This window comes from Anser cygnoides, chromosome 2 (assembly GCF_040182565.1).
Source record: "Anser cygnoides isolate HZ-2024a breed goose chromosome 2, Taihu_goose_T2T_genome, whole genome shotgun sequence".
NCBI lineage: Eukaryota > Metazoa > Chordata > Aves > Anseriformes > Anatidae > Anser > Anser cygnoides.
The window spans coordinates 88,283,675-88,304,517 of record NC_089874.1 but is presented as its reverse complement, the minus strand read 5'-3'; the positions used below and the strand labels follow the sequence as shown (position 1 = coordinate 88,304,517).

General features: G+C 37.2%; 1 protein-coding gene across 2 annotated transcripts in view; it reads left to right on the top strand.

Annotated features, from left to right (window-relative positions):
• Positions 1-20,843, top strand: part of ADCY2 (adenylate cyclase 2) — a 212,236-nt gene that overhangs the window by 167,547 nt on the left and 23,846 nt on the right. For both annotated transcript variants that reach the window (XM_048076378.2, XM_048076377.2), the window contains exons 16-19: positions 3,305-3,442; positions 12,143-12,262; positions 16,586-16,770; positions 18,274-18,358. In XM_048076378.2, coding sequence (XP_047932335.2) covers positions 3,305-3,442; positions 12,143-12,262; positions 16,586-16,770; positions 18,274-18,358 — 528 coding nt within the window. The remainder of the gene's footprint in view (positions 1-3,304; positions 3,443-12,142; positions 12,263-16,585; positions 16,771-18,273; positions 18,359-20,843) is intronic.

The following is a 20,843-nucleotide window of genomic DNA, read 5'->3' as shown; positions in this document are numbered from 1 at the left end:
TGGGACTTGATTTGCTACAATCCTTCACGGTTCCAGGATTATGTGATTCAAGGACCATACATTCCCACTGCCTCTTTATTCGCGTTGAAGTTTGTACCAGTTACCTGTACTTTGTATGAGTAGTACATGCACAGAGAGCTAAATGCTGGAGGGCCTGGTTCCACGCTGAAAGTGGGATGCTGTCATTGACAGCCTGGTGCTTGCCTCCAGTGCTCCATGACCCCAAAGCTCCACCAGGAGGGAACCTGCTTTGGGCATACCCATGGTGTCCATCAGTGCTCATGAGTGGAAGACACCACACCAAAGAAGAAGCAGTTGTGCACCCTAAATCGCTAATGTAGATGTACCCTGTGTCTCCAGGAATGCGAGTGCTGTGGAGCCACGGAGAGCATTTCTGAGCCTTGTTGTAAGAACTTCAGGGTTTCCACTCACTGTCCTAAAGGATATTTCTACTTTTCAACTGTGTAGGGATGGGTTAATAAGCAAATACTCCAGGTAGTAGAATGTACCATTCAGAACTCCTTCCTCTACCTCAGTGCCCTGGGCACTGTATTTAAAAAGTTGTTCAGGTTTGTTCTTTCTCCAAAGCCAGTGGCTCTTTAAATATTTCATATGAAGTAAAAAAGCTTTGACAGGAGAGACTGAAAATGTCTTACCTTCAAATAGCATATAGTACAGTGACTCTATACATTTCTGAATGAGAAAAATATCACAGGAGGTACCAGCACTGAACTCTGAGTCCCTAAAGGCATATTTATATGGCTCAGTGCAGTTCTTTCCTTTGAATGTGATAGTTGAATTGAAGCTCACAGCCATTGTAGTGTGACCCTTTGTGAAGGATAATAAACACTCCAAAGTATGGTGAAATTAAAAATACAAAACTGACTTTATTGTTTGCTGTTAGCACTTTGTGCAGGATTCTAGCTTTAGTTAAATGAGTTGTATATAATATTTTGTAGGATTCTAAATGCCTGGCTTAGATTTAAAGGTTCCACCACAGAGTTCAAAAGTCTGGTGTTACAGTATTCATTTTAAAAGTCTTTTAGTTCTTTTAATTAGCAGTAGGACCTTTAAAAAGTACTTAAAGTCTAAGCTTGTGTCTCTGTCAAAAATCACCCCTCTCCATTTTTAGATTAGTGTATTCACTCTTAACCAGTGTATTCACTCTTAACCAGTCAGTCAGTTCCTTGGATTTGAGCTTTGGTCTCTTCTTCCAAGTCTGAGTGAAAACAATTCTGTGAAAAAAATAAATAAATCTGAATTCTGAGGCTTTTTGTTTCTCTTGATTTCATTCTTTGCAACATCAGTGTTAGTAAAATAATCAGGTGTATTTGAATGCAGAATGAAAAGAATAATAATAGAACTATAGAAAATATGATTCACTGGCTTTCTGTAAATAAAGGTCTTCAGTCAAATGTTCTAACCTCTGCTAGCATGTGAAAGAGAAGTGTGACAGCTCTTGCGACACTGTCTTTCATCTACGACACAGCTGTCACAGTTAATTCTCGCACCAATTCCTTGCTCTCACTCAGAAAGACGGCATTCATTTTATTAAATGCTGAAGTAGGTTTTTGTGTGTGGAAAGACAACACAGGATACATTTTAATTAGTTGAATATTCAAAATAAGTTATTAGTCACTATCATGCTGAGCTGTCATATCAGATTTAACATGTTCAGATGAAAAGGTAATACATTAGTCACCTTTCATACTACAAATACCTATTATTTCTAGTTCGTAAATGATAAACACTGAACCATATTCTGCCAGCTCCACTTAGAATAAACAGAGCAGCTAATGCTACTGGGATATGATGTTTTACCCTTCTTATATGCTTTCTAGAAATAATTACTTTCTTCCTTTCATCTTGTTCTCCATTTTCTTATGAAATATGAAAATGAGACATAATATTTACAAAAAGTGTTTGATGTGAGGTCAGAATCAGTAAAACAAACCTGCATAGATCTGACAATGCTATTAGGAACCTAAATTTAACGATCACCCCCCCATTCCAGTTCTGCTACCAGGAGTTGTTCCCTAAATTTTCTGCAGCACTGAATCGTAGCAGTGGTATGCTGTATGGGCTGGATTTAGATCACTCAAATTGTGAAATACAGTTCAGCAAATCTGTTAATTCATACACAAAATCAATAGTATTTTTTTTCTTTTTTTCCAATAAATTTCTTCTCAAAATTTTAAAATTTTCATTGTGAACCAAGTTTTTGTCATAGAGTTTCCTTTCACTAGCTTCACTGGCTTAACCTATGTAGGCTGCTCTCTCTGCTATTCCAGAGACCTGTCAACTACGTAACAAACCGGGTGGGCACACAGATGTACCAAACACACAGTGGTACTTCCCCTGCAGAACTCAGGGCTCTGCACTGAGCAGCCCATCAGGAAATGTTTCACCGAGTTCTTTTGGTGTGTTTCTGTTTTACAGGTGGAAATAACTATCTACAACTTCATTTTTGAGTTGCAATCTAACAGCATTCACATTTTTCTTCAGGTCAGATGCAGCAATATCTGTAATTTGAGCAATAGCAGCTAGAAGAATGGAATCTCTCGATTGACTAATCATACTGGCTGTATGATATATCGTTACCTGAAATACTTTATTTTTCTCCAGAACTTTTCTTAGTAATAAACTTGCCCAGTGAACATAAAAATCTTTTTTTTTTTTTTTTTAACGGAAGGAAAAAAATAGCTTTTTAAAGAAATGTATAAAATCAGTTCAATTAATTCCTCATTGCTTAAAATACATTAACAAATTTGAGCAATATTGATCAAAAGTCTTGTAAACCAAAGAAATTTAGAATTATTACATGAAATTTTGGTACAGAAGTTACAGAAGTCTGTTCAAAAGTGTACAGGTATATGGCAAGCAGTTAAGCAGTCCTTGGCAATAAATGCAATTCTCAGCATAGCTAAGTAATCTCTGCAATTCTATGCTGTAAATTTTTCAAAGATTACCTTTAGCTGTTAGAAGCACTGATGTTAAAGTAGGAAAGAATGAGAAGTCTCCATCATTTGATAGCTGCCTGGGGAGTGGGAGGGAATTCTTTTGAAAATACTGTCTGTTTGCGGCACAAACTTTTGTATTCAGTGAAAGAATTACTGGGTGAAGTCCATCCTATGCGACCTGTGAACATGAGTGTGCTTGTGGATGATTGTCAGGGTTTGCTATCTTCCACTAGAAAGATTAATGCTGCCTACATTCTTGAACCTTTGTAATTCTACCCTTGTTTATAGTAATTAAATATACTAAAGCTATATTTGTTTTCTCTTTTTAAACCCGTTGCACTTAGCAATGTAGCAAGAAAGCATCAGCTTCACTGTTGTGGATCCTGAAATCATCTGGAATAATTGCAAACCGTCCTTGGCCACGGATCACTCTTACATTGACAACCACTGCAATAATATTGACTATGGCTGTGTTCAACATGGTAAGTGAAAAAAGAGTATTTTTTTTTTTCAAGATCTTTTTTGTTTGTTTAGTATCTGCTTAGATAATATTTCAGATTTATGTCCCATATCCTAGATGATAATAATTACCAGAGACAGAAATGTAAAGCAGAGCAACAGAAAACATGCTATATAATGAGGACCTCTTTCTGCACAAGAGCTGAGTTTATTAAAGAAAAATGTAGTTTAGAAGGAATAAAAGGTAGTTAAATCCTGGGTTTGAATTGTTTCAGTTTCCTTGCTCATCTGTCCATTGCTTAGAAAAACAGAGTAGCACTCAAAGGATGTAGTATCTCCTCACAGGATGCATGGAAGAATTCGTGCAAAAGAAACCAAGTTTTATTCTGGTTTGTGATGCTCCTCATGCTGTTCACAAAATCATCATAATATATATACATTATTGAATTTCATGTGTTTGTCTTTTTATTTGAAAAAGTAAAAAAATCAAAGCTACATCAAAGCTTCAAAAGTACTGGACTGAAATTTTGTTAGAAATTACCTCTACTGTAGTTTTTTCTACTTGTGCTTTACTTTTCTCTCATAATAGGGAAAATCCATGTTATTCTATTATCCTTTTATAACTATAACAAATCTGAAGTATATCTGCCATTAGTCTGCATAGAGCTAGAATCTTAATGACCTTGTTTGTTCTGAAGTATGTGTTGTTAAATGGCATGAGCAGTATATGGGATCAGAAAACTTTGTTTGTTTTGCCCTGTGGGCTGAACCTAATGCTATTCATACAGAATCAGGAAATTGTTCCAGCTCAGTTTTACATCTGCAAAATGGGAACTGTAATATTTATTTCGGTAATGTTTTCAAACATTACAAATATCAGTGCATAGGTATTAGCCACATTTCAAGTCAATGAGATTTGCACTTCAGTGATTTTGAAATTGCAACTCTAGCACTTCCTTGAGTTCCTGGTACTTTTTGTTACTTGAAGTTCATAAAGAACTTCAAGACTGATAATACGTACACTTTTTTTTTTTCCCGTAACATTTCAGGGGACCCTTAGTCAATCATTTGTTACAGTAAGTACTAAACCTGTCAGAATGATGTAATGATGTAATGTGGGCTTTTAAATGTGGACACTTGGCATTTGTGGTAGAGCCTTATCTCAGTTCTTTCCTATTAAGCAATCCTAATCTTGGTTTTGTTGGTTTTCTTTTCAGGAGATATTTTTCTTTCTTTCTCATACATTTTTAAGAAGAGGAGATAGACTCAAAAACAATTCTGTGTTTAGGAATTTAAAATTCAGCTAATTGAATTTTATATATAAGATTCATAGAGAAAGACACAAGCGGTGACTGGAAAATGAGAAATTAGGCTCAATTTCAACAGTGAAGACAGTTAGCAATGGGAGAAATTTGTTCAGAAAAAATATTGATTCTCCATCGCTTCTTGTCCTCAGCTCAAGACTATATGCCTTTATGAAAGATAAAGTTTAAACAAGGAAATGTTAACTGGGAATGCTACAGGACGAAACATAGAGATGGAGTGGCTTGTAAAATGGAGGTCAGATTAGACAGTTTCTCCTATTTTGAACTAAATTAAATAAATGTATACAAAGAAATTCAATAACCTACTTGGTACTAAACTATATTTTGAGTTAGAGGTCATGCAAGCATATGGTTATTTTAAAATTTAAAAAAGTTAAAAAATGTAAAAGAAGATATAGTCAGCAACTGTTTTTTCCTTAGACTGAAGTTCTACTATTGTGTACAGTTGACTGAAAATTTGGCCTTCAACTAGTAAAAGATATGTTAGCAAAAAAGCAGTTGTTCACTACATCATTTTTAGGAAAACGTTCTCAATTTTGTTGGTTCAAGTCCATTTTTATGTGGACTGAATGTTACAGTGAAACTTAATATGCTGTATTTTAAAGTCTTTGTGCCTTATCAGTAATGACTGCACTATTACAAATAATCATGTTCCATGGTATTCATGAGATGATAATTTTAAGTACAATTCCCACCTTGAAACTAAACCTTAATAGTTTGACTAGCAAAAATGACTTTAAATGTGATTGTGAAATTTGCATTTCCTTAATATTAATAGAAAATTGTGGGAGAGACTCTGAAGTATCATTATTATATCTCCAAGCAACATGTACTTAATAGCAGAGTCCATTAACTGCATTTATTTCCATGAACTCTTTCAGTAGGAAAAGGCAAAATGTAGCCATTAAGATTTAATGGAGATAAAAAGTGTCTAACCATCCCACACCTAATAAATCATAATTAAGACCAAAATGTCAAATAAAACTTAATCTTTATGGTCAAGAGACATTAGAATAGAGTGGGGGTGCAATTTGATTTCAAACGAGCTGTTTTAGCAGACATCCGAATGTAGTCTTACGGGGGTATATAGTCATGATCAGTGGAGTGAAGTTAAAAAACAGCTAATGTGACACGAAGTATTGAGTACCTCTTAGCTACAGGCAGAGGATGACTAATGCTGCTTCCATTGAGCGTTAGATTTGGTGCCATATATAAAATAGAACAGTTATCAATGGGTGAGGACGACTCTGTTTGCAATGTTGACCTGCATTAGAGAGAACATGAGGAAATATATTGCAGGGAACAATCCAGACATCGCAGAGCAACAGCAGGACTGTGCGACTTCAGTGGGTCGATTTGTGGAAGCTGAATGCATGGCTGTAGACGATACATCAAATGATTGTGCCTCATCACACTCTGCCATTTGGGTGATCTGGATGTGGCTTGCTGAAAGAGCCATGGAAGAGCATTTTGTTTCAGTGACTTCTGCAGCAAATGTATGAATGATTCGTGGCACAGCAACAGAATCTCAGGGCTATACTTTCCCCTAACTACGAGATTGAAGAGTCAGGATGTTACTTGCTTTTCTGTCTTTCATCCAGTAAATTTTGAACTACTGGAGTATTTTGTCTTAAAAAAAAAAGGTCTTTAGAAATACAAGATTGACAGTTTGAGTATTTTTGCTCCATTGTTTAATGTATGTCTGTAAGCATAGGAGCAAGCATTGGCCGCATATTGTTTTCCCTCTACTCATGGCCGTGTTTTAACAATGACAGATAATTGAACAAATTTGCTTCTATGCTCATAGTAAAAAGTTGGTTTCGTTAATACACCTTCCTTTTAGCGTAGCTAACTCTGTTAATACAGTTGCTGATCTTGCTCAGTGCTATATTTTAAATAAGCAAGGTCTTCTGGCAGATGCATTCTGATTACATGTCCCTCCAGTGCCTAACACATTGGAGACCTTATTTTGGAGGGTGCCTAATGTATTTCTTTAAAGAATAAATGGACACGGCCTAGAGCTTGACCTGGCCTGTGGGGAGAAAAGGTAATGCCCAGCTGGAGTTGTCATTTAAGTGGTACATGCAGGGCTCCACCACAAAGCCATTCCACGTTATAGGAAGAATTTAAGAACTTTTAAAAAATCAGTATCAGTCTAGGCACAGTGGACTAGCAGAGATACAGCAATTCTGGTGTCTTGCAACTGTGCAGGGAGAGACAGAGGCATGCTGTTACACAGTCATTCGCTCCACAGATGAACTGACATAAAGAGAAAACACCGCACGTGATGGTATCTGAGTCTGTAAAGGCCCAGCAGGCTCCTTGCCTATCTTATGGAATGCTCCTGGGACCTTTGAAGAAGGCAGTTGCTTTCAAGTGCCTCTATATGGAGGCTGGGACCTGAATACACAGATACTTAAAATAGGTATGCCTTCTTTTCTTGACACATGAGCTTTTTATGAAATGAAATGAAATTATGGAAAAACTTCATTAAGTAATTAGCATTCCAGGCTCACCTAAAGCTCCTGCTTATAAGTTCATGAAGAAGAGAAATGCTACCAGAATTTGTGATTCTCCACATTATTCTTTTGCCATTCCTGTGGGGACCTGGGGACTCAGCTGTTGGACCAACTGTCATTTTCAAATGAAGTGGCAATACATGTTTTGAGCAGAAAGTTCTCTCAAGCCACATGGATATTTGTAGAGTTGGCAGAAAAAGAAGAAATGAACAAGAGAAGTCCTGCAGGTTTGCCTCAGAGCTTCAAACAAAAGAATGATGCTGCATCATTGCTTCATTTTTTTGTTTTAAGGGAAACACAAATCCTCTAGTTCAACCAGTAATACCACGCATGAACACTTCTGCCATACTTTAAAAGTATACTCTTCTCACTATATCTTTTGCTGAACAAGAGAATAGACATGGACTTTCTTTACAACAGTATTATAAAAGCTGTAGACCATTGTATGTTGAGAAAATTGCATAGCTCTTCTGTAATGGCAGAAAATTAATTTAAAATAGAGCTCAATTTAAAATATTCATATGAGGCAAGGACTTAGTGGGGAGAGAGAGGGAGAGTGACAAAGATCTTTTTATACTTTTCTTTATAGTTTTCACATGTCTATTTCCAGTGTAATTTTTTTTAATAAAGAAGATAAAATAGTGATGGGGTCAAATTAAACTTAAGCTGTAAATTTAGATGTGCTGTCTCAGACCTTTGGTTTTTTGCTGCTTAAGTGTTTCAGTTGATTAAGCACATCTCTGCTCTGGAACTGCCGATCCTGGAGCAGCTCCTTCATGCACAGCTTACCTTTGTTCTGTGTGGTTTCTTGCTGGTGTGCAAAACCACATTTCTTAGAGTTCTGATTTGTACAGAAACTGATTGTAGCATTTGTCCTCACAGACGGATGCCGCATGACATATGCAACTGCAGGTTTGTGACCACAGTTGGACTAACTGTGGTAGATACTCAGATCAATTAATTTTGCAACTTCTTCACCATATGATTCAGTAGGTCAATGGAGGACTCTTTCCCACCTCTCTCCCTCCTGTCCACCTGTCACAGGGCTAACCTCTTCACGTAGTAACTCTTAAAAGTTTACACATCTTACTTTTTATTCCATAATTGTTTAATTTAGAGTGTGTTTTGGTTAGTGCACTTTAATACTAAATTCTGCCACCTTTCCTTCTTCTTAATAGGATGCTATTTTATGCGCCTTAACCTGGAAATCAGTAAGTCCACTTGCTTAGTAAGGTGAGATACAACCCATTCAACTTGGCCATGTTTACAGGTTATCAGACTACATTCGTTGGGAAGTCTTGGTTCTGGTGCCTTGTGGATTATGCAGAAGTGTTTAAAGTACCTTGGTGAAAAAGTTGACTTTATTTTTAGTAAGAAGATGAATGTGTTAATCTTGTGTAGATTCCTGGTCAGATAACAAGAGAGATGCACTAACATGCTTATCCTGTGATCAGGGGAGGATCTTTTACCACATGGTTCCTATTGAAAGACATAGCAGCACAGCAGGTATTTTCATCATGTGAGACAAAAAATTCACAACTGAAGATTGAAGATTATACAAACACAAGAGAAGAAAAAGCTGCTAGAATATATGAAGTTAAAATGAGAATTTAATGGTAGTGTGCTCAGATGTTCCCTGGCAAACATTGGTATTCATAAAAAATATTGCTTTCATTTGAGTCATTTGAGTAGGTGTGACTGCTTAGTAGGACTGAGCTGTCTCTTACAAAAAAATACTATGTTGAAGAACAATATATATCTCCAAAGCGTGATAGCAGATGTAGATAACTGATGAGAGACGAGAAAGACAAGTACAAACACATCATTCAGAAATAAGTGTTGTTTGGCTCATGGGAGAAGACAATGCTTTCATATCCTTTTTATTCCTCTCTATGCTTATTTATGTATTCATATATACACCACCTTTTATATCGCATTCTGTGTATACATTTATAGGTCAGAAATGCCCTGTACCAAAGCTCAAAACAAGATTAAAATGCCTTAATAGAAATCAATATATTTATATATATATGCACACACATTTATGTATATATAATATGATTATGTTGCAGATCCTCATGATATGTAATCTTTTGCTCTGTGGGCATGCCTGGGACAGGATTCTGAAACTAAATGCAATTATTTCATGTTTGCAAAAAAAGTTATATGCACTATTAGCAGGATTCATCGTCCACCCTTGGCACGTTACCTGGGTAAGGGCACCTATTAAGATGAGGATGTCTATGTAAATAGTTGGAGGTGAGGAAAGGGTTTAAATACTTAGAGCAGTCTGTAGGACCTTTGCCCAAAACTGTTCATGTTAAAGAGGATGACCAGCATCAGCTGGGTTAAACAGTAACCACGGGGCTTCAGAAGGAATTTTGAACTAAAGAAGGAATTAGGCTGAACACAAGTAGAGGAGAAGTGTGAGAATTCTTGGAGTGGAAACAGCAGCAATCAAAACCTGGTTTGACACCGCTAGAAGTCACCCTTCTTACCCACACCTCGGGTATGTCTGTATTCATGAACTTGTGGGGTACTTTGTCACCCTCATGCACATCAGTAGATTGTGGAGAGCAGCTACACGTAAAGCTGTAGCACCCACATCTCCCTACAGGAGGGGTTTGCATGTAGAGTGCCCCATGCTTCCATAAGAGCAAGTGTGCATTTAACCCACTCATCTTGTGAGAAGGGGTAGATGTGCATACAACTCCATGTGTTAGAGCTCCTTGGGATTAGTTAAAGAAGAACATTTCAGAATTTGTAGGTGTTTATTAACATTTTTTGTGTTTTGTCTGCTATATTACTGATACTGTACCTGAATGAATAGTTCGCTACTGGTTAATTATGTGTAGTTACACATAAACAGACAGAAGCATGCTAGTGAAGGAAGATGACCTGAAAGCGTGACTGTACAGTTGAAGGTGAGCCCATTCTGCAAGGTACTCCGGAGGGAGTGCCAGTTTCTTGTAAAGAAGACTTCATAACAGCTGGCATATCGATTACCTCCTCTGGTGCACAGCTGGTCCTGCATCTGTGGAAGGGGTGTTTCAGAGATAAAGGTTTCCAACTCTTCTCAATAAGCACCACAAAACATATCAAGGAGTGCTGACTGCAGGTGGTGGCTTGGGAGGTTGGATGGTCTTTGAAAACAAAAAAAAAGTCACCGCATGTAGTACAGGGCTGGCACATGTTGCCAAGGGAGATTGTGGAGTCTGTATCCTTGGAAGTTTTCAAGACTTGGCTATACAGAGCTGTGGCTGACTCAATCTGGTGTTAGTTAGTAAATCAATAACCATTTTGATGCAGAATGGATTAATCTGAGTGAATTGAGCAGTTTTCCTCTGGTACAGCAGGTAAACTGCAGAAGATGGGGATGGGGAAAGAATTCAGAGGTGGATTACAAAACAGCTATATGCAGAGAACAACTGGTGAGAGGGAGGCAACCTGTGAAGCTCTGCAATGGTCAGCCGGGTGTGGATTTTCATATACAGTGTATGAGAGTGACAGTGACATTTGCTGATAGGATTAAGGTGGCAGGCAATGTCTGTGAAGGAAGGTGTGAGATTTTAGAAAGGAAGAAGTCGGCTGAAGAGTTGAGATAAAAGAACTAGGATGAAATTCAGTAGTACAGAGTGCAAGGTTATGGTTGGTCCGACAGACTAGGAACAAGAAATTCTGATGTAAGTTGTAGGCTCATCAAATGGACATGCAGTAGGTTGAGTATTTTGATTAGTTATGTGAATTTAGTGTCATCTCAACTGAATCACAATAACTATCCATGTGACCACTCTTAAATCATGGTAAGTATAAATGAAATTTACTTGAGTGGAGGAATACTACCTCATATTTGCTGAGGATGATGTTAGTTTTTTGTGATTTTGTCAATGTAGATGTTTTTATCTACAATTTTTTATAGCAGTAAGCAAGGAATTTGTTTCTCTAGGATGTATGAAAACATATTTTCTGCAGAATTAGTATTAGTGTTATTGCAGTACTCAAAACCTGGGAAGTGTGTTTGCAGTTTTGGTCACCCAGAAGGTTAAATTGAAAGAGGTATGTACAGATGGTGACTACCAGAACGATCAGGGGAATGAAGAGCATGTTTTCTTGGAAAAAACTGGAAAAGCATAGATTACTGAGCATAATGAAGGCTGAAATAAAGGAGCTATTTGGAAGCTAAAGGGTGAGATTAGTACAAGAACAAGGATGTAGGAATTGGTCATAAATAAAATGAAGATGTTAAACTTTGAATTGGTTTATGTGGTGAGGTTCAAAGCGGTTAAATTAGTGTTGTCAGAGAAATATAACTCATTGAGAGCTCACTTCAAGAGTACATCAAGGGGTACTGCATAATGGTGGTTACTTGTGAGATCAGCTTGCAGAATCTGATGCTTTAGGAGATACTGGTTTGTCCCGTCTGTTTCAGTAAGACTTGTACCAATTTTGTTGTCATGATTATTATGAGGATTACACCTGTGTAAATCAACTTTAGTAAAGACTTTTTATTCTTTATTTATTTCTTCCTATATTTAAATAGGAGGTTCAGCTGAGGTAAAACCAAAAATTATTCATATTGAATTTATTTTATCATTGTCTCTTTCATGTGTGAGCTTCTGATATATGAAGATAACATAACAAAGAGCTTTTTGTCTTTTATTCAAATGTGTCTTGTGGAGGTTAACAAAGTTGTTTTTGTCTGAAGCATGCAGGAACACGTAATCGAAGTGATGTCATTTTCCCTTTACTATTTCAATTTGCAGCAAAATACCAAAGTTAAATAATTACTGGCAAGGTGTTTTCCACTTCTCCATTCCTCTTCTCTATTTTGACCTTAACCAGCTGACAAGCTAATGGATTACATGTTGTTTTTCTCTAGTTTTTCCTGGATAATGCTGTGAAAGCTTTTCCCCCAGTTCTTAATTCATCAAATACAACTTTTCCTAATTTGACTAATCAGTCACGGTGGTGTATACAAAACAACTGTTTTTTCCTACCGGTAAGTTCATTTTAGATTTCTTTGATTGTTTACAACCATTATTCTAAATTGAATGTCACTGGATCTGTTGGAAGTTAAATGCCAACCACTTCTTAAGACTGCTTCAAAAGCTTGTTTTATTTTCAGCCACCTGCAACTGCCTTGAAAGGAAGTGGGAAGGTAGAGGTGATTAGTACTTCTGAAAACAGGTGTTTTAGTGAATGTCAGGTTAAAATTCAGGAAACAGTCTGTTAAGAACTGTAGCTCAGTCATCCTAACCAAAAGGTGTTGTGAGATGTCATGAGAACACGCAGTGACTGTAAAACAGACTGTGCACTGAGCGAGGTCCAAATGCCTGTCAGTGAGAGAACAAGGTTGGCCTGGAGACGTGTTTCACAAGCAACAGTGGTAGGCCTGAAAATACTCACCATTTTCATTGTTCACCTGATGGTAAAATTGAAATCTGTGATCAGCAGACTGCTGTCGTTATTGCATATTTGATTAAGAGGCAGGGTGGGTGGGAGGAAATACAGCACTCATATACCACTACATAAACTGTGTAAAAAGATCTGAACTGATTTGAATAAGATGTCTTAGTGTGAACAAAAGCATGGTGACACATGCAAGAGGAGGGAGGGCATTCCTACAAAAATGGGACCTGTATCCTACAAAGTAACAATTCTTAGAGGGATTACAAAAGACCTGCAACTGAACATAACAAGTTACATACTGTGCCAAAATAGGTCAGCAGGCTTTGGATGAAAAAGCATGAGGCAGCAAGAGGAGAAGGGAAGCTATTTTGTCTCTATGTAGAACTGGTGGCACCAGTACCATGATGGTGTGTGCTGGTTTCCATATAGTTACAGAATCCCAGAATCACAGAATGGTTTGGGTTGGAAGGGACCTTAAAGATCACCCAGTTCCAAGCCCTCTGCTATGGGCAGGGACACCTCCCACCAGACCAGGTTACGTGAAATAACTATTAACTGTGTCAAGATAAACACTCCTAGACACACCCCAAAGCAAGATGTTAATCAGGTATAGAACTCTTCTGGAAAAAAAAAATGAGCTAACTGTAGCACTTGTAAACTTCCAGCATCTCTTTGATAACGTGACAATAGAGCACAAGTTTCTATTTCTCATTTTCAAGTTAAGTAAACTAAACTTGGTACTGATATGCCTATGTTCCCTCTTGGCCCTGACATGAAGTTTTCCTTGCTGTCAAAGAGATGATGCAGTCCTTCTCCCAGCCTCTATATATGGACTTACTCATAAGCACTTAGAAATAAATTGTTCCTATGCATATTCATATTTGTGTTTTGTTTTGTTTTGTTTAATTAGCCAGTTCTTGGGTCCCCTTTTTATCTTACTTGAAAGATAGTGTTTTCTTTGTTATTATTAAGTTCTCCAACAAGCATCTGGATGATACATTTTTCATGAATTGCATTTATTTTTAGATTCAATCTTAAAAAAAATCTTAGTGTGACTTTTTCCTGTTTTCATCTTTAACTAAGATGCTTGTCAGCTCTTCCTATGACTAGCACATTTAGAACAATTAATGATTTATAAGTTTGAAACTATTAAAATGCATTCTTTCATCACAGAAACTTTGTCTTTGATAAATCGGCACAACAATTATTTTAAAATGTCATTTCTGATAATAATTAAAAGTTTAGATTGGCAAAAGTATTTTAAATTATTTTTCCCTTGTTTTGTTGATTAAACAACTCTCAAATGCACATTATTTTCATCCTAAGGCATTGCAGAGCTACTAAGTTCTAGCTTGAAAAAGCTGCAAACTCCTTCTGAGTTACTACTTTTTATCCTTAGAAAGTTTTCTAAAAACCTGAAAATAAAATTCTTCTCACTTTACTGAATGAGATATTGAATGCTTGTTTTCTTAAATTGGATATCAGCCCCTTTTATCTGTCTTATCTGTAAGCATTACTCATGTAGATAAACATTCTGTGATTTATAATAGTGGAGCTGACAGATCAATTGATGACATAATCTAAAATTAGTGAATAACAGATTTTTGAATTATTTCAGCCCCGCTAGCATATAGTTCATTTGGAAGCAAATTGATTTATTCTCTTCCTCCTCTACACCCTAAAATAACTTCTCAGAAAACCTGAACCTCCCCTGGCACAACTCGAGGCCATTCCCTCTAGTCCTATCACTAGTTACTTGTGAGAAGAGGTTGGCCCCCAGCTCCCCACACCTTCCTTTCAGGTAGCTGTAGAGAGCAGTAAGGTCTCCCCTGAGCCTCTTCTTCTCCAGACTAAACAACCCCAGCTCCCTCAGCCGCTCCTCACAGGACTTGTGTTCCAGGCCCTTCACCAGCTTTGTAGCCCTTCTCTGGACACGCTCCAGGGCCTCGATGTCCTTCTTGTAGTGAGGGGCCCAAAACTGAACGCAGCACTCGAGGTGCGGCCTCACCAGAGCAGAGTACAGGGGGGCAATCTCCTCCCTGGTCCTGCTGGCTACACTATTCCTGATACAAGCCAGGATGCCGTTGGCCTTCTTGGCCATCTGGGCACACTGCCGGCTCATGTTCAGGCGAGTGTTAACCAATACCCCCAGATCTTTTTCCTGTGCACAGCTTTCCAGCCACTCTGCCCCTAGCCTGTGGCATTGCATGGGGTTTGGTGCTTACTCGAGTCTTGCATTGCAATACACAATATCAGAGTCGGCGTATGTCTGTGCCACTGTTATATCATCCAGTCTACCCACATCTGAAATCTTGACTGAAATTTTCAGTCTGGTCTATGTATTCCTATGGAACACTAAGAGGGACTTTATTCCACTTGGAATACTAAATTTCTTGGTCCTTGTTAAACTGTTCGAGATTGCCTTTTTTTTGCTTTTTTTCAATGGCAAAGTAGTTTCACAAGTTGGTTGTCATATAGAATATAAAATGGATGCTATTACTTTTATAAAATGCTAAATTCTGAAAAAATAGTGTGACCTCCTGTGGAACACAACCATAGGAGAAATTTTATTTTTCTTGTTTCTGAAGAACAGTTCTTTCTATTTCTTACTTCAAGCATATCTGCAAGGAAATTATAGTAACAGCAAAGATTTATATGGAGGATCAATTCTGTCTGATAGGCACTGAGAAAATTACTCTCAGTGATCCTCCAAAATTAGTATACAGTGATTCAGGTTATGTCAAAAGTACTGCCATCAACAAATCAACAGTAGTCTGAAAATAACGTATCTAGAAATAGAATGCCTTGTAGTTTAAGGAAAGATAATTTCCTTACAAGATGCAGGACTGTAATTTTCAGGAACAATCTTTGGCAAAGGTGTGCTCTATGTTAAGGACCAAGATAATGATTCTAGTGGGACTGTATTATTTCTGTTTTAGCCTTGATTTTGATGCTGTAATCCATTTCCAGAGATTATCAAGAGAAAATCTTCTTTTTCCAGGAATGCAACTTCAACCATGCATATTTTTTTTCGATAAATATGACGTAGGAAAGAAAAGGCTTTTTTTAACAATTGAATGTATCCTTAAGTAGTCATAAATCAAGAGGATTTGACACAAAGATTTTTTAATAGATATATTATTCATAGGCCATGTTAGTCTCCCTATATTCTTCATTTCTTAATCATATTTCAAGAGTTTGTAAAATTGCGTATCTGTGAAGTTCATAACATCTGTGTGTATTGCAACAGTTTACAAATACTGCAGAAATAGGCAATTAAATTGTTTATAGATTTTCAAGCATTTTGACTTTGATCTTCCCGTATGCTCAGCAATACATAGTGGGTAGTTACTGTATTCAAGCACGAGTGAAAACCATACAGAGGCACAGGAGTAAATCTGTCATTATGCTGGCAGTAGCCTCTTGCAGGAGACTTCCACACCAGCAGTGGTGTCCCACACACAGGCACTTACTGATACACAGATGAATAAATCAAAAGTGACAAAGAGCAAAAATTAGTAAGCATAAATGAGGAGCATAATCTGGATTCTCCTGAGTTTAGGGTGAATTTGAGCCTAATGAGAAAGGGGGTCTATTTTATGAAATACCAGTTTCTGATTGTTATTGACAGTCTGTAAACCACGTCTGTAGTCCCACGTACTATGATTATTTACATTATATTATCTTTTGTGATAGATACCATGCTTAAGTGGTCAGTTAATATATTAACTTTTATATTAATATATTAAATATTAATATAATAATAAATAATTAATAAGATTAATATAATGAATATTAATATAAATATATTAAAGTTAATATATTTTTTAAACTAGTCTAGGCACTTCATTATGTGTGATTGCCTACTCAACAGCCAATTTTAAATATTTACCACTTGATTTTCCTTTGCCAGTATTTTATATACAGCTGCATATTAGGGCTCATTTCCTGTTCCGTTTTCCTGAGGATAAATTATGAGTTGAAAATGGTGATAATGTTGATTGCATTGGTGGGCTACAACGTTATCCTTCTGCACACTCATGGGCCCATGCTGGACGACTACAGCAAATTTATGTACGCAATGGCACCTCTAAAAAGGTAGGTTGATGATTCCAGTCCTTTGGAAATGAATGTAAATGAGATATCAGCAATGGAAGTTCTTATGTTATAGAACAATTTTTCTTCTACGTATTTGGCTATATATTGTACAAGTCACAATCTAAAATCATTATTGTGTTGCCGTTAATACATGATTTAATGTTTTGCCCAAGAGCATTAGAATAAAATAAACAAGTCTGGGCAAGGTGCATATATCACATACTATAGGAAGTACAGTATGGATTAATTTGCTTCTTTGTAGGAAAGGGTATTAGGAAGATGAGGGTTTGAATGTTGTTAAGGCTCTTAAAGCATATTTGCTGCAAGCTAAAGGAAATCAACTTTTTCAGAACTAATATATTGTCTTATTACTTTAGAAATACAGTCTTTGCTATTGAAAAAAAAATAGTAAACCTATAGTTTGTATGCTTTTTTGCTGCACATGTAAATTCATATGGTAAATTTTCAGTGAGGCTTCTGAAGTCTTTGTTATAGGTTATACTATGGATGACCAAAATTATGACTCTAATTAGATTTATTGCTGTGTAAAAGATTTTTTTGACACATGCAGTTTCTACCTTATCTTTAAAACAAAGAGGTCATTCTCTTATGTAAGCAAACAGTGCGTATGCCACAACAGAAAGTCTGCATATTCAGCGTAGAATTTCATTATCATTTTTCCTCTGTTCTAACTGTGCCAGATCTTTAGGACATCCATGGAAAGAGATCTGAAATAACAAAAAGCATATGTTTTCCTTGAGTTTTAGTGTAAAGATTAAATAAACAGAAAGAGGTCTTTACATTTCTATTGCTTTAGTGGGAAAGATATCTGTGTGACGGAATGGAGAACCACGTGACAGATTACATTTATGTGCTTCTGGCAGCCTTGATTTTGCCAGTTAAGCTTGTGTGTCTATTGGTTTTTCCTTCCTAAATCTCTCACCAAGGTTCTTCTTTCAGTGGCATCAGTATCGGAGTGCTAGTGGAAACTGTTTCCCATTACTTCTAATGTCTTTTCCCAAAGCAGAATTTTTAATAAACTCTGTATAAGATCTAGCTTGTGCCTTCTGTAATTCTGAGTTGAAAAGTTATCTTGGAAGTTAGTTGCCTCAGTTTTCATTTGTTCACGTTCTTTGGATCCAAGGTGAAACTTTCCATTATGGAAGTATTGTATTACACAAAAAATCTCTTTTTAATCTGCTTGTGTAGAATAAGCAGCAAATGCTCTCCACTTGTTAGCAAAGAAGGATATTATTTTTAATAAATCCTTATCGTAGTACTGGACTTCAAAATGTGGACACATTTGCACAGAATGTAGTAGAAGAATTAAAGTTTCATTATAAAAATAATATTTTATCAGGTAATAAAGAATATCATATTTAAATGCTCCTAATTTCCATACCAGAAAGTGGCATAAATTGCAGTCTTTTCAATATCCTTGTGCTAAAGTAATTTTATTTTAACTTCTGAGCAGCTTGCTTTACTTATGTTTTTATTTTATAGGCCTGGAGTACTAAAAGATCTGAAGACAATGGGCTCAGTTTCTTTGTTTATATTCTTCGTCACATTACTGGTTTTGGGTAGACAGGTAAGATGCTCAGTTCTTTTCATCTGCATCAGTAGACACAATATCACCTCCACATGCAGCTTCCCACCTTCTCGGGGATTTTTTAGGTTTTCTGACAAGCACCTTTATTCCTTTTTGCCCTACACCCTTGCAAAGGAGTGTCAGAAGCATCTAAAATGCTATCATTTCCTTTAATGTCTTCCAATATATCCCTACAACTCACCAGTAACGCCACAATAGCTGTCGTGGAGACTGTAGGCATTATACTGATAGTGCACTGTGACTATTGCTTGTCATGCTGACCAATATTGTCTCATAGCTTCCTAGTGTGCTCCCATCTGTCTGCATCCATCTGCTGTCTCCCTAGTTGCTTAATTACAAGCTATTTTCTTCACAGTTATTACTGTTTGAGGCAGACACAGAAACAGTGTAGCATGCACACTGAAGTGTACCACATACTGAGGCCACAGTTATACTGAAACTATTAACTGACAGGAAACTCCTCTTTTCATTACCTAGTTGTGCTTTTTCCAGTGCCAACATGGTGTGGGTGGTCTTATACTCTTATATTTGAGAGTAGGGGTCAGGGCAGTTCTCTTTCCGGGTCCTCCGGCCTGTCTGTGATCCACGGCTAGAAGCTCATCATGCCAGGAGTGAGATAGCGCACAAGACATGGCTCTGAGATAAAAGAGGCAATCCATGTGAGGTCTCAAGAGCAGCCTGCACAGCCATAGCCTGCGGTAGGATCCTTGGGAAGGATCTTGTGTCATACTGTCCTTAAATCACTCATTTACATTACAATTCCACGGAACACAATGACTGTCATTTAAATTGCCAAGCTGGCCCTCCAGGTTACTAGATAAAAAATTCCTCTCTGGCAGCTTCTCCAGTTTTTGCTGCAGGGGAACATTCTTGAGTTTCAATAAAAATCATCATCAACCTGACTACCAGCACCGTACTGGCATTGGCTCATTTGATGATAATAGCAGAGAGCAGGGCTGCAACGCAGCTACTTCGAGTTGGAAACAGGGCTAAATGACTCATCGCACCAGGGAGTCCCTGTCAGCCAAGGTGTCAAATAAAGGGGTTGGGCGCAACATCAAGAAAAAATAGAAAAGGAGCATCATCTTCAGTAAGCAAAGAGAGCATTTCTTTATGGGCAGAGTCACATCAATAAGAAGGTTTCTGTTTCGCATGCTGCAGCAATGTGGGCATGTTGTTCTCTGACTGTCACGCCTATTGAGAAATGAGCCTCTAATGTCAAACATCTTTGTTTTCAGAGCTGTAGGTTCAGGATCTTCATCATGATACTGCTTGCTCATGGCTCTTCAGTCTGTTGCCTTTGATTTTTAAATTACTTTATTCTCCCTTATAAAGAAAGGAGGAAAAAAACCTGTGTTTTCAAACATTCTCAAGCAAAGTCTAAATGATAACTAGAAAATATTATGAACTAGTTTAAATACATACCTGACCTAAGATCTGCCATTTTAAGTTACTGCTAGTGACACTGACTGGTGGTAAGAAGATAAGAACAGACAGAGGAAGCCTCTCCTTCCAGCAAATAGCCAGATTTTCCTTCCTGTTCCTCCTGCTTTGCCAGGATCTTTGCCAAATCCATGTCCTAATCCTACTGTGAAAAGAAGTAGGATTAGAGGAGGGAATTCCTGACGAGCAGTTTCTCTGCTGCTTCTGGCACGGGCCATAACCTCTGGCATTCAGCTGCCCACTGTTCAGTTCTTCTCAACCCTACTTTTCAATCTACTGTTTTTTTTGTTTGTTTGTTTGCTTGCTTTTTTATTATTATTTAAAAAAGGGGCAAGAAGTGCATTCACTGGACAAACTGTTGATTTGGACAGTGATGGAAAGTTGCTTTCTATCTGTTCTGAAGCTCTAGCTTTCTATCTGTTCTGAAGTCCTAATAATATCTACAGTTCTGTTGTCCCTGCAATAGTATAAAGGTTTAACAGGGCCAGTGTTTATAAGGAAAGGCAACATCTTTTAGATATCTTCTAGATCAGTTGGTTAAATTAGAAAAATAGGAAGCTTTTGGATAGGTTTTTTTTCTATTATTCCTGTTGCCTCTTAGATTTTAGACAACCTTTCAACCTTCACAAATTCATCATAAGGAATAAGTAAAATTCCCTTAGCCAAAAAAAGAGCACAGCAGTTGGCAAAATCTTACGCTACATTTCCACATTAATAGTTACCCATTCTTGCACCTCCCCTTCAGGAGAAATGATGAATGGCATTTATTCTGCATGCTTTTCCCCTAGATATTGGACATCTCATCTCAAATGTATTTATGGAAATTGGAGGAACCCAGTACGACGTTACTCACCAGCATCTACTTAGGCAAACAGAAATGTTGAGTCAAAGAACATTTTTCACAAAATGACAGCAGTCTCTGACGTTGCAGCTTGTGTTCTCAAGGACAAAGAAACCTGGGAAATAATGTTCCCAGCTCTCATGAACAGCAAAAATCATGGATTTAGTAGAGATGTTTTTA